The sequence below is a fragment of the Caretta caretta genome, chromosome 21 (genome assembly GCF_965140235.1).
Source record: "Caretta caretta isolate rCarCar2 chromosome 21, rCarCar1.hap1, whole genome shotgun sequence".
NCBI lineage: Eukaryota > Metazoa > Chordata > Testudines > Cheloniidae > Caretta > Caretta caretta.
Window position 1 is genome coordinate 11123129 of NC_134226.1, and position 12541 is coordinate 11135669.

Below are 12541 nucleotides of genomic sequence, written 5' to 3' on the forward strand. Positions count from 1 at the left end.
ATCTGCATACGTCTGATTGCAAGATCAAGGCTGTAGAGATGAATGGCTATGTAGCCTGTGAACAAGTACCGGAGTCATCCAATCTCATACATTCTGTCATGTTTTAAAGCGCAGGGATGTAAATCACTTAACTGTGTAATAAAGAAATGAAGGGGCCATCTCTCCTACCTTATCTATCTTTATGTGCATGTGCACAAGACAGTGGAGCTGATATTGTGAACAGGAACGATCTACTAAGATAACACGTGCTCTTGTAATGTGTGATATAACTCCCATTTGGGCTGAATAATTTCCACAAGTTAAGGACAAAAATGGAGAATGCTGCCAGGATATTGATGCACAACCTAAGTGTTGCTCTGAGCATTGTTGTGAATTAATGAACAGATCCAGCCAAAATGTAAATTACAAGTTAATCCAAAAAAGCATCTATCAGAAAACAGGCCATCACGTTAGAAGATGTGATGCTTGTGGTCAAACAGTTACAAAATGATAAAAGGTTTCAGAGTAACGGCCGTGTTAGTCTGTATTCGCAGAAAGAAAAGGAGGACTTGTGGCACCTTAGAGACTAACCAATTTATTTGAGCATAAGCTTTCATGAGCTACAGCTCACTTCATCGGATGCATGTGTACTGGAGGCATGTAGCTCACGAAAGTTTATGCTCAGATAAATTGGTTAGTCTCTAAAGTGATAAAAAACCTACTTTTGACAATATTTCATCAGACTACTAAAGAGTGGCGGCTTGGATTTAGTTCATTGGCTTTATAGAGATGTCTTAAAATTTGGGAAAGCCATCACATTCCAAAAGATTGGAAAAGGGGATGCTCCATCCCATATTTAAATAAAGAAGAGTGATCGCCTTGCTCAAACTATAAGGGCATAATGCTGCTTGCCAGTCCCAGGGAAGGTGTTAATGATCAGACGACTCAAGCAACCGAAATACTGTCTCAATCCCAATATAAGAGACAACCTGTATAACCAATGTGGTGTCTTCACAGGTCAATCTACAATCCAAGCTATGTTTCAGAGTAGCAGCCATGTTAGTCTGTATTCGCAAAAAGAAAAGGAGTACTTGTGGTGATGTATGCTCTGCTGAATGTTACTGAAAAACAACTAGAGAGACAAAATGAAGTTAACTTTGTGTTTGTAGACTTTACAGCCACTTTTGAATCAGTACATCAGTCAGCACTGTAGATAATGCTATATCAGTATGGGGTGCCTGAGGATTTAGTGTGTCGAACTGCACCACAGTGCATTTAGCTGTGTGAGGGTCAACAATTGTATTACGGACTGGTTTTCAGTAGAATCAGAAGGACGCCAGGGATGCATTCTTTCAACTATATTATTTAATGTTCTAATAGTCTATCTGATGACAAAGCTGATTGAGGCCAAATTAGGAGGTGTGAAATGTAAAGATTAATCTTTAAAGCACTGGTTCTCAACCGGGGTATGTGTACCCCTGCGGCTATGCAGAGATCTTCCAGAGGGTACATCAAATCATCCAGATATTTGCCTAATTTTACAACAGGCTAAAAAGCACTAGTGAAGGCAACACAAACTAAAATTTCATACAGACAGTGACTTGTTTATACCGCTCTGTATACTATACACTGAAATAAGTGCAATATTTATATTCCAGTGGATTTATTTTATAATTATATAGTAAAAATGAAAAAGTCAGCCATTTTTCAGTACTTGTGGTTGTGACATTTGTATTTTTAGGTCTGATTTTGTAAGCAAGTAGTTGTTAAGTGAGGTGAAACTGGGGGTACACAAGACAAATCGGACTCCTGAAAGGGGTACAATCATCGGGAAAGGTTGAGAGACACTGATATAGAGGGAGCAGCATGGGGGAGCTTAAGAGAGGGGGAATTTTGAAGGGACAGTGTAGCATTGGGGCAGTGTGTTGAAGTGTTGATCGCGTTTGACCCTCGCGAGCCACCATAGGAGCCGGGGACGGGGACGGGGGAAACTACAAGTCCCGGCCGGCAATGCGCCCGCGCCCGTTGAGACAGTCGTAGAGCGCCGCAGGTACTACTACGGATGCCGAGGGAGGTTCAAACCGAAGCGCTCAGGAGGTGGGAAGCAGTCGCGTCCTGATTGTCTCACTTCCTGCTAACGGCGCCTGGGACCCGGAGCAACATGCCCAAGTGAGTGGGGCTGGGCCGGGGCCCCCGCGGGACGGTGGGGAGGCGGCTGGGGACCCCCCCGCTCCCTCACGCCCCGGGTCTGCTGCAGCCCAGGCGCCAGGGCCTGCGGGGACCGCCTGCGGGAGCAGGGATGTGACGGCGGGGCCCGGAGCGGCGGGAGACGGGGAGGGGCTGTGGCTGTTGGGGGGGGGGGGGTCGTTGGCTTCTCAGTGATGGAGGGGCGGGTGGGGGGGGGGTCTCTGGGACAGGGGGCAGCGAGGGAGGGGGGTGGTTGAGGCGGAGGGGGGAGGAGGGCAGAACGGCCCAAAGCAAACTAGTTACAGCCCCGGTCCTGAAGAAGGATGCCCGGGACGCCGGTGGACTGCTGCATGCTGGGAGGGCATAACAAGGGGGGTCCCGCAGGGGTCAGTGCGGGCGCCGCTTCTGTTCACTGTCTTCATCAATGATTGGGATGGTGGCACAGGGAGTACACTTACACGGTGTGTGGACGATACTGAGCTGGGAGGGGTTGCAAGCGCTTTGGAGGCTAGGATTGAAATTCAAAATGATCTGGGCAAACTGGAGAAATGGTCTCAAGTCAATAGGATGAAATTCAATAAGGACAAATGCAAAGTAATCCACTTAGGAAGGAACAATCAGTTGCACACATACAAAATGGGCAATGACTGCCTAGGCAGGAGTGCTGCGGAAAGGGGTCTTGGTGTCATCGTGGACCACAAGATAAATATGAGTCAACAGTGTAACGCTGTCACAAAAAAAGCAAACATCATTTTGGGACGTAGTAGGAGGAATATTGTAAGCAAGACATGAGACATAATTCTTCCTTTCTACTCTGTGCTGATTAGGCCTCAGCTGGAGTATTGTGTCCAGTTCTGGGTGCCACATTTCAGGAAAGATGTGGACAAATTGGAGAAAGTCCAGAGAAGAGCAACTAAAAGATTAAAGGTCTAGAAAACATAACCTATGAGGGAAGATTGAAAATACTGGGTTTGTTAATCTGGAAAAGAGAAGACTGAGAGGGAACATAACCATTTTCAAGTACAAAAAAGGCTGTTATTAGGAGGAGGGAGAAGAATTGTTCTGCTTAACCTCTAAGGATAGGACAAGAAGCAATGGGCTTAAATTGCTGCAAAGGAGGTTTAGGTTGGACATTAGGAAAACATTCCTAACTGTCAGGATGGTTAAGCACTGGAATAAATTGCCTCGGGAGGTTGTGAAATCTCCATCATTAGAAATATTTAAGAGCAGTTTAGACAAATACCTGTCAGGAATGGTCTAGATAATACTTAGTCCTGCCATGTGTGCAAGGGACTGGAGTAGATGACCTCTCAAGGTCCCTTCAAGTCCTATGATTCTATGAGCAGAAGGGTCTGCCCATACAGCTCTTCTTGTGGGATTGAGGCCCCAATGAACTTTTTAGATTTATGAGACAGAAATATATTTGGATTAAGCAAGGATAAAACTAAAAGGTTCAATTTTTTTCCTGTCAAAGTAAATGACTATTGTTTGACTTCTAGAAGTAACTGTTTCTAACTGAAAATGTGTATTTTTTAATCTTGTACGGATCTGAAGTTTTGGACATAAGTAATTCCCCCAGCTTCTAAAACCGTTTTTTCCTTTTCTCCAGGTTTTATTGTGACTATTGTGACACATACCTCACCCATGACTCTGTAAGTGCCAAACTCTTTGCTTTCATACCTTTCAAGTGTGGGTTTTTGATTTGAAAAGATAGTACTGGGTACATTGTTACATAAATATATATTTACTTTAGGGATAATATATCTGAGAGATTTTCGTAAACATAACATTGTAGCTTGGAGGGTAAAGGCACTGTTATCTTTGAGACTGAATGGTACAATTTTAGCAGGTTTGATTATTTAACAGGAAGACTATCGATGAGGAGAGGTGAGCTGGCCCAATATGATGTGGTGTGACTGCATTGACCTGTGGAAAGCTATTACCTTGTCAAATGTCTGTCAACATTCATCCAACAGCAACATAAAAAATAAGTTTGAACATTTATCTTTCCCTCTCAGAAACAATAGATTTACTCTAACTTTTATTTTGGAACTGAACGATAAGTCAAACATTTTGCCTTCTATTAAAATGACGTTACCAGGCTTGAAAAGAATATTTCCTTACCAAAATGAAACCACCTCAAAATATTAAATGTTAAGTTTTATGGAAAATGTATGTTTCCATATAAGCTGTACCTCTCATATAATGATTCATGGGTTCTTACAGATTTGCTAGTGTCATGCAAGTTTATATCCAGTTGGTGTCACAATGAGCATATTGAGGACGACTACATTGTTCACATCATAGGAAACAAACTTATAAACATTTAAACTAGATGTAGAGATCTTTAGCTTCCAAACACAGATATTGGACTGTATCGGTCATCGGACTATATATGCCAGTGGTGCTCAACCAGGGGTTCGCAGAGGTCTTTCATGGGGTACATCAACTCTTCTAGGTATTTGTCTCATTTAACAACAAAAAAAGCACTAGTGAAGTCAGTACAAGCTAAAATTTCATGCAGACAATGACTTGTTTATGCTGCGTTATATACTATACCAGGGTGGCCGAACTTACTGACCCTCTGAGCCACATATGACAGTCTTCAGAAGTTTGAGAGTCGGGGCGCACCTGCCGGGCCTTGGGGCTTCAGTCATGCTCCTGCTGAAGCCCCGAGCCTTGATAGTGTGCTGTGACGCTTTTTTGTATTTTTATGTCTGATTTTGTAAGCAAGTGGTTTTTAAGTGAGGTGAAACTTGTGGGTATACAAGACAAATGAGACTCCTGAAAGGGGTACAGTCGTCCGGAAAGGTTGAGAACCACTGGTGTATGCCACTCAACCTATGTGTGTGTTTCTTGACTGCAAGTTGTGGTAGTTTTATGTAAACTTGAGGTAGATCTTTGGCTTGTGTATGCTCAGTGCATGGACAACAGCATCTCTTCGTTTTGCAGCCATCTGTGAGAAAGACCCACTGCAGTGGTCGGAAACACAAAGAGAATGTGAAAGATTACTATCAGAAATGGATGGAAGAACAAGCTCAGAGCCTGATTGATAAAACAAGTAAGAAAATTCACCCCATAATCTAGATCATTTCACTTAAAAGGTTCCCTCCTGCTTCTGTCCTGTTGCATTGGATAGAAGTAAATTCTAATACTGAAGGTCCTGACTTGTGGGTCTGAACAGGAAAGTAATATAGAACTTTGTTACGTAGCTACTCCATGGATGGAACTTCGCATACAATTGATGGGGTTTCACATGAGGGGTGGCTGCATTGGTAGGCCCTTAGTTTTAAGAGTCATCTTCAGCTCAGGTTTTGAAGCATAACTCTCCATCTACTTCATTGGAGATCCCTTTTGAAAGCTAATGGCATATTATCCTAAATTACCATGTCCCAAGCCCTTATTGTGAAACAGATTCCTATATCAGCAACTTCTAATAGTCTTTTGCCACAGATCTGAAGGACATCCTCCTATTGTGGGAGAGCCAAGACACTGTTCCTATACCTGAATTTACTCTTCCCTTTCTCTAGGGCTTGGTTTCTGCTACCAACTTATATCAGTATAACTACATAGCTCAGCGGTGTGGAAAATCCACACCCATCAGCAACATAGTTATATTGACTTAACACTGGTGTAGACAGTGCTATGTTGATGGGAAGGCTTCTCCCATCAACATAGCTACTGCTTCTTGATGTGGTGGAGTACCTATGCTGGCCGAAGAAGCTCTCCCATCAACGTAGGTAGCATTTTCACGAATCACTACTGTGGTGCCGCTGCAGAACTATAAGCATGCACAACCCCTAGGATAGAAGGGATTTATTTGGTTCATCTTTCATGTGGATTTGATGGTTCCCCATGGTTGTTGCCTTTCTAAAGACTTAGTTCTGCAAGTTGCCTAGCACCCTCTACTCCCAGTAATTTCAACAGGAGTTAAAGGTTTTGAGCATTTTATGTAGTTAGTGGTTAGCTTGCATTCTTAAACATAAGGGTTTATATTCCTGTGTTTTGTCTTATCTAATTTAACTGTAAAAGTTACTTATGTAACTGTTGAATCTGGCTTTTGAATCATACTGGTCTCTTGGCCTCATTTATGTACTGAATGGCAATGAGTTCCATGGGCTAATTATACACTGGGATTAAAAAAAAGTGTTTCCTTTTATTAGTTTTAAATATGTTGCTATTGATGTTCGCTGAAGGTCCTGTTTGTTCTTGTATTTTGGGAGTAAATACAACTGCTAAATTTCACTTCTCAATACCATTAATTATTTTGCTATGTCTGTTATGTTCTTCTCCTTTGTCTCCTCTCTAAACAATCTCAGTCTCTTCAGTCTTCTCTCATATGGAAGTCTTTCTATGCCTTTCATTGCCTATTTCTGAACAATCTCTTTCGGCTATATCCATTTTGAGAGAAGGTCACTAGAACTGAACACAGTATTCCAAGTGGGTGTTTATAATTGATTTTAAGAGGCATAATACTGTCAGTATTGTCTGTTCTGTTCTTTATATCCGTTGTAGCCCTTTGTCTGATATTTTTGACCATCGCTACACATTGGCCAGAGGTGTTCATGTAGTGATGCCCGTGTTTTTCCCCTGACCATTTGAAGTTAATTTAGAATCCAGTGGTGTGTATGAGTGATGTTTTCTTTCCTGTAAGCTCATGCTCAAATAAATTGGTTAGTCTCTAAGGTGCCACAAGTACTCCTTTTCTTTTTCCTGTGTTAATTACTTTGCATTTGTCAGCATGGAATTTCATGTGCTATCCCACTTCTCATTCAGTTAACAATGTGAAGTTCCTCGTAGTCTGCTCTAGTCTTCGCTAACTTACATCATTGGTATCCATAAATGTTGTCATCTCACTGTTCACCATAAATCCTTTTAAGAAGGCAAAAGGCATGCAGTGTGTACTTCCACCTCAGTAGAAGTAGTATTGAGGCTGGGACATGTTGAAGAGTCCAGCCAGTACTGCAGCTTTCAGGCATCTCTGACCATGTGTGATTTCAGCATGATGGAAATCATTAGATTTTGGGAAAGAGTTGAGGTGGGAGGGGAACTCATACTGTAAGAATGGTATAATAGTCCTACTGACAAATTAATCACGGTTTCCCCTTATTTCCTAATGTAGCGGCTGCATTTCAACAAGGCAAAATCCCACCTACTCCTTTTTCTGCTCCACCTCCTGCGGGAGCCATGATCCCCCCTCCTCCCAATATGCGTAAGTATGAATGTTGAGTTCTTATGTTCTGAGTAGCATGCTAGCATTGTACGTATTTGCTGGCTACTGCTCACTTTCTTATTCACTAGGACTTCGCTGGAATTGTCCTCTGATTTAAAACATTACAAAGTCATTTGTGAACTCAGAATGTTCCCTGAGCCTGATGATGAAAATGTAAAGCAGCTCTTTGTGAGTCCTCTAATAGCTTTGAATAATCTTAAGGTTTTTTAGCAGTTTCATTCTAACGTTTTGCATAGTGGTGTTACATGAAATTGCCTGTAAAATAACTGTTCCTTCATTTGCTTGCTAGCTTTTTTACTGTATCTCTAATGAAGCCACTTACACCACTCATATTCTTGAAGCAGAAGAGAAACTATTTAAAATGCTCTGCATTCCATTTGGGAAATGGCTCCTTATTAGCTAAAGATCTTATCCCTGTTGCAGGGGAGATTTGGTCCTTTTTATTAGATGTGCAGCAGCAGGTGATTGACTAATTTCTTGGTTGCTGAAAAGTGAACTAAAATTGAAAAGGGATGTTTGTACACTATTGTAAGAGAATGTACAAGATACAAAGTGACTATCTTCAGCAGTTTACAAGTTAAGTAGGATTCCACGTCACTTTGGCTAGCATGACACAATAATTCATGTAGATGTGTGTGAACAGTTTTTATACATGTTCTTTCAGCTGGTCCTCCACGACCTGGTATGATGCCAGCTCCCCATATGGGTGGACCTCCAATGATGCCAATGATGGGCCCACCTCCTCCAGGAATGATGCCAGTTGGTCCTGGTAAGTTTCAGCCTGCAGAAATACCTAATTTCTAGTTTTTCTTTATAATTGAGTATTGCAGGGTTAGATTAGCAGGTTGACTGAGATGTTTCCAGTTGTTTGTTAATATCTTGATTCACAGCAAAGTGAATGTCTGTAAATGATAGTCAATGGAAAATATTCTCTGTAAGCCATTGGAGTACCTGGATGTTAAATTTATTGACACACACTAGCTTGTGGGCACTTTAACTTCAGGATTAAATCTAATCAGCTCTTGCTAAATACTTGAGCTAGGTCAGTAGTTGGATGGGGAAATGGCCAAAGTCTTCAGGTTGTGGTGGTGTTTCAGTAGGTGATCCTTTGCGGTCAGAGTCCGTACTGATCCACTGGCCTCTGCGTGCTGTTAGAGAAAGCTATCTTTCAGATGAGTGGTAAAACTGATGTCCTTAGCTTTTGGTTATTAAAGTGGCATTAGTGACAAGAGTATCTGATAATCCTTGTGTTGAGGTTAAATTTTGGCTGATAATTTCATTATCTCCCTAATTTTTTCCTGCAGTAAATACTGGATACAGTTTACTTGGTACCCCATAACCTTTTTGTTCCAGTTCTTTAAAGTATTTTAAACAGTATTGTTAATAGGGCTGTCAAAACAATTTAAAAAAAAATCACCAGATTAAAAAAAAATTAATCGAGATTAATTGCTGTTTAAATCACACTGTTAAACAATAATAGAATACCAATTAAATTTATAGTAAATTAAAATATTTTTCTATTTTTTCAAATATATTGAATTCAATTACAATACATATAAAGTGTAGAGCTCTCACTTATATTATTATTTTTTTTACAAATATTTGCACTGTAAAAAAAAAAGAGTAAGCAAACAAAAAGTAGTGCAATTGACAAGTCAAAGCATGAAGGTGCATACAAACATTTAGCTTATCTGGGACTTAAATATACCTTGCAATGCTCATGACAACAGTACCATGTGAATGCCTGTTCTCACTTTCAGGTGACATTGTAAATAAGTAGCTGGCAGCATTATCTCCCATAAATGTAAACAAACTTGTTTGTCCTTAGCATTTGGCTGAAGAAGAATTAGGACTGAGTGGACTTGAAGGCTCTAAAGTTTTACATTCTTTTGTCTTTGAGTGCAGTTAATGTGGAAAAAATTCTACATTTGTAAGTTGCACTTTCATGATAAAGAGATTGCACTACAGTACTTGTATTTTTTAATGCAGCTCATACTATTTTTTCTTTCTTTAGTGCAAATATTTGTAATAAAAATAACAATATAAAGTGAGCACTGTACACTTTTTATTATGTTGTAATTGAAATCAATATATTTGAAAATGTAGAAAAACATCCAAAAATATTTATAACTAATTAAAATTTGTATTCTGTTACTGCTTACCAGTGTGATGAAAACTGCAATTAATCACGATTAATTTTTTTACTTGAGTTACTTTGTTTTGAGTTAATCACTTGAGTTAACTGAGATTAATTGACAGCCCTTAATTTAATATGCTAAATTTGTGTAGTGTTAAATTGCATGCACTGTTAAGTAGTGTCTGCACTGGGGTAGATACATTTTAGTGATAGGTGGAGATTGCAGCGTATTATGTGAAGTTTTGTAGAATTTGAAATCTTTTGGGGTGTTGCCAAGGAATGTAAACCCACAAATATTAAGTGTTTTACAAGAGTTATTAAAGAAATTGGTAAAGGAAAAATCAAAAGGACATTATGTTCCATCCCTGTACTGATGATATTGGCACAGGAAGGCTTGTCATACAGCATGTCTGAATTCAGTGAGTATTTCTACAGTCGTATCCAAGGAATAAAACTACACATCAGCAGTGGTGCAGTGTCCTTTGTGATGCTCTTGTCAGTAGTAGAGAAGCATCAACCAATTAGGAGCTCAATAAGGGGCATAAAGAGTGGACTTGACATCTCAGACTAACCAGCTGGCAGGCAGTACAATGCTTGTCCTTGTGAGAGGTGTAAATGGCAAATCATGTTGAATCAATTATTCAAGTGTTCTCAGAAGATCTGGTGTTTGCAATGATTTAAGCTTTCCTTTCTGATAATGCTGTCATGCAAAGAGACGAGAAGTAAGTTATTTAGCCATTCTATTGCACATTCCAGCAGAGGATCTCAAAGCACTTTCTAAACATTAATCTCCTGATCTTTCTGTAAAGTAATTAAGTTATCATTATCTTATAGGTGGATAAACTATTATATCAAAATTAGAAACATAACCCTAGAGTCCTGGCTCCCAGTCCTATAATCACTAGACACTCTCTCAGGAAAACGTATTCCCTGTATCCAGCAGACTTGCAGATCAATTGTTTTATTCTTTCTACAATTAGAAAATAGATATTTCTCAGCGGAGTGACTAAGTTCAGCCTCTTTCAAACTGTTTTGAACTGGTGCCTAATCGGCCTGTTCTGCTGCTTTCTGTTTTTCTGCTGTGTTGTAGCTCCTGGGATGAGGCCACCCATGGGAGGACACATGCCGATGATGCCAGGCCCTCCAATGATGAGACCGCCCTCCAGGCCCATGATGGTGCCAACGAGGCCAGGGATGACCCGTCCAGAAAGATAAAGATAGAAGTAGAGCTACCCTTTCCTTTGTTTCTGTTTTATGTTCTTCTTCACCACAACATCATGGTGCTGCATCTCCAGGATTTTATATCAAAACGGTGTGATGACAAGACCTGCTGCCCCTTCAGACTGCAGAAGGTCTGATCTAGGGTGCACTGGGCTGATGCCTTGTAACTGTTTTTTGCCCCATTTGCTTTTGAAATGTAACAATAAAATGTTGACGCTGGTTTAGATACAGAGAGTTGGATGTGCTTCCCTGTGTGTGTTTTGCAGTCTCCAGCAGAATGAGGAACTGGATATGTAAATCCTCCACTACCCCCGTTTCATCTATAGCCTTCTGCTACATTTGTCTTTTGTGCTTTCTTCTCAGAGACTTCCATTGCAACATCCCTCTATCCCCTTTTGATAGGTTTTTTCCCCGAGTTTTGATATGCTGTGATGCGTTTCCTGCAGTATGAAACACTTTTATAAAACTATAAATGCAGGTTTGTTTTTAATAAAAATATGTCTGAAAGGACTGCAGTGGTATCTCTGTGCTGCTGCCAAATATGACTTATTTCATAAAATGTGCTGGCCCTTCCTCAGAGGGAAGCTGTAGCAATTGGCTGCTATAGCCCCAGGGATACACTGCTCGACTGTTATTTATTACAGTAAAGTAGCTCTTGTGTGTAGGGGAATACTTGCCCTTGCTTGTGCTGTACCTATAATGTTAATAGACAGTGTTTAAGTCGACAGTGCTGTCAAACTAGCAACTGTTGTCAGCTCTAGTTTAACTTTTCAAATTAAAAAAAAGTTGTGTTGCACCAGACCCAGGGCCACTTAACTGTAAGAATGGGGTCTTGCTTTTGGAAGTGCCATGCTTTATTGGAGTTCTACGTCTGCATTGCACCAAGGCAATTTCACACCACATACAAGCAGAGTAGCTCTGTATATTTTGGCTCTAATATCAGGAGGAAAATTATTTCTGTGTTCGGAGTCTCCGGAAGTGTACTTGCTGTGTCTAATGTGGTGGTGCTGGGGGGGATGACAAGGCAATATAAGGGCGTATGGGATGCTATAGTCATAGCCATAGTCCTTTGCTCAAACAGGTATGGACAAACTCAGCATCTATCCCTTTTGAGTGTGCTGTGTAGCTGAGAAAAGGAGCCAATTTTTAAACACTGAGCTGCTTGTTCCAAGAGTAGGGTTGAAACCTTGAAATTTTGAGAATCAAAGCGATCTAAAAATCACTCTTGTGATGTTTTGAGAAACACAAGTCTCTTAGCACTGAATTTGCTCATGAAGTATCTGCTGGGCTTTGTGGGGTGTTAAGTATTATTGATGTTCAATTGTTAATTGTTCTATGGCACTTCTTATCCCGAAGGATCTATCTTCGGCAAAGTATGCAGTCGTTTCTTAAGTTTAAGGCCAGAAGGCATCATTAATTCATAATCTGACCTGTATGTCACAGGCCATTACTGTGCACCCAGTTTTGAGCCCAATAACTTATGTTCTTTATTTGGTGAAAGCAGATTTTTCAGAAAGATATCCAGTCTTGACTTGACGACTCCAAGAAATGGAGAATCCACCACTGGCCTTGGTAGGTTGTTGAATGATTTGTCACCATTACCGTTTAAAAAAAAAATTGTGCCTAATTTCTAATTTGAAGTTGTTTGGCTTCAGCTTCCAGACAGTGGTACTTATGTCTTTCTCCATTAAAGAGCCCTTTAGTATTTGCTATTTTCTCCCTGTGAAAGTACATATATGCTTGAATCAAGTCACCTTTCAATCTTTTTGGTAAGTTAAAGTCTT

General features: G+C 40.4%; 1 protein-coding gene across 1 annotated transcript; it reads left to right on the forward strand.

Moving 5' to 3' along the window:
• The first annotated feature begins 2010 nt into the window (after positions 1–2010).
• On the forward strand, positions 2011–10983 carry SNRPC (small nuclear ribonucleoprotein polypeptide C). The gene is made up of 6 exons (XM_048826857.2): positions 2011–2148; positions 3776–3818; positions 5119–5227; positions 7289–7378; positions 8064–8168; positions 10627–10983. The coding sequence occupies exons 1-6, from the start codon at positions 2141–2143 to the stop codon at positions 10749–10751; spliced, it is 480 nt and encodes a 159-aa protein (XP_048682814.1). The 5' UTR covers positions 2011–2140; the 3' UTR covers positions 10752–10983.
• Positions 10984–12541: the final 1558 nt, after the last annotated feature.

Bases quoted from the DNA above. Each gene is read 5' to 3' on its own strand.
- SNRPC (XM_048826857.2), top strand. The intron at 5,228-7,288 runs GTAAGAAAATTC...TTCCTAATGTAG, and splicing joins GAGCCTGATTGATAAAACAA to CGGCTGCATTTCAACAAGGC. The intron at 7,379-8,063 runs GTAAGTATGAAT...ATGTTCTTTCAG, and splicing joins CCCCCCTCCTCCCAATATGC to CTGGTCCTCCACGACCTGGT.